Genomic DNA, 698 nt, shown 5'->3' on the forward strand with positions numbered 1-698 from the left:
GTCTCTTACTGAGAGTTATATTTTGATCTGTAATGATATTTCTCAATTCCTTACTTTGTGCAAGGATCGGTAAGTTCGCTTTGGCGATATTAAAGATGTTCTGGTGGCGTGGACTTTGTGTCACTATATATATATATATATATATATATATATATATGAATGTGTATGTATATATGTATATACACACACACACGCACACACACACACACATATATACATAGCTTTTTTCTTATTCTTTAGGTATCTCAACGGAAACGCATTGCAGTACATATCTTCAAGAATATTTCAGTATCTGCTATCTTTGACGGTTATGTAAGTGAAACGCTAATGTTTTTGATTTCTTGTGAATATTTTCAATGCATGCACAATTGTAAAATAAACAGATTTGACTTACACCATGACTGCTAGAATAAGAGCTTCATTATCACGCTGTGGTGTTTCGAAGAATGTCTGTTAATGAAACAGTCGTAGACATTAGTTAGTTTTATATTTTTTTTTATTCTTTTACTTGTTTCAGCTATTTGCCTGCGGCCACAATGAAGGAACGCCAGGACTTATTCCTTGTAATCTTCGTACTTATTCTATCGGTTTCTTTTGCCGAACCGCTAAGTTACGCGGACGTAAACACACCAACATCGGCTGTCGATTGATGTCGGTGGTGGTGGGGACAAATACAGACACAAATATATATATATATA

At 34.5% G+C, this 698-nt stretch overlaps 1 protein-coding gene across 1 annotated transcript in view; it reads left to right on the top strand.

Annotated features, from left to right (window-relative positions):
* LOC106874872 (leucine-rich repeat and immunoglobulin-like domain-containing nogo receptor-interacting protein 3) overlaps positions 1-698 on the top strand; it is a 28,770-nt gene that overhangs the window by 15,341 nt on the left and 12,731 nt on the right. Inside the window, exon 6 of the mRNA XM_052977115.1 lies at positions 241-312. Coding sequence (XP_052833075.1) covers positions 241-312 — 72 coding nt within the window. The remainder of the gene's footprint in view (positions 1-240; positions 313-698) is intronic.

Source organism: Octopus bimaculoides, chromosome 27 (assembly GCF_001194135.2).
Source record: "Octopus bimaculoides isolate UCB-OBI-ISO-001 chromosome 27, ASM119413v2, whole genome shotgun sequence".
Lineage (NCBI taxonomy): Eukaryota > Metazoa > Mollusca > Cephalopoda > Octopoda > Octopodidae > Octopus > Octopus bimaculoides.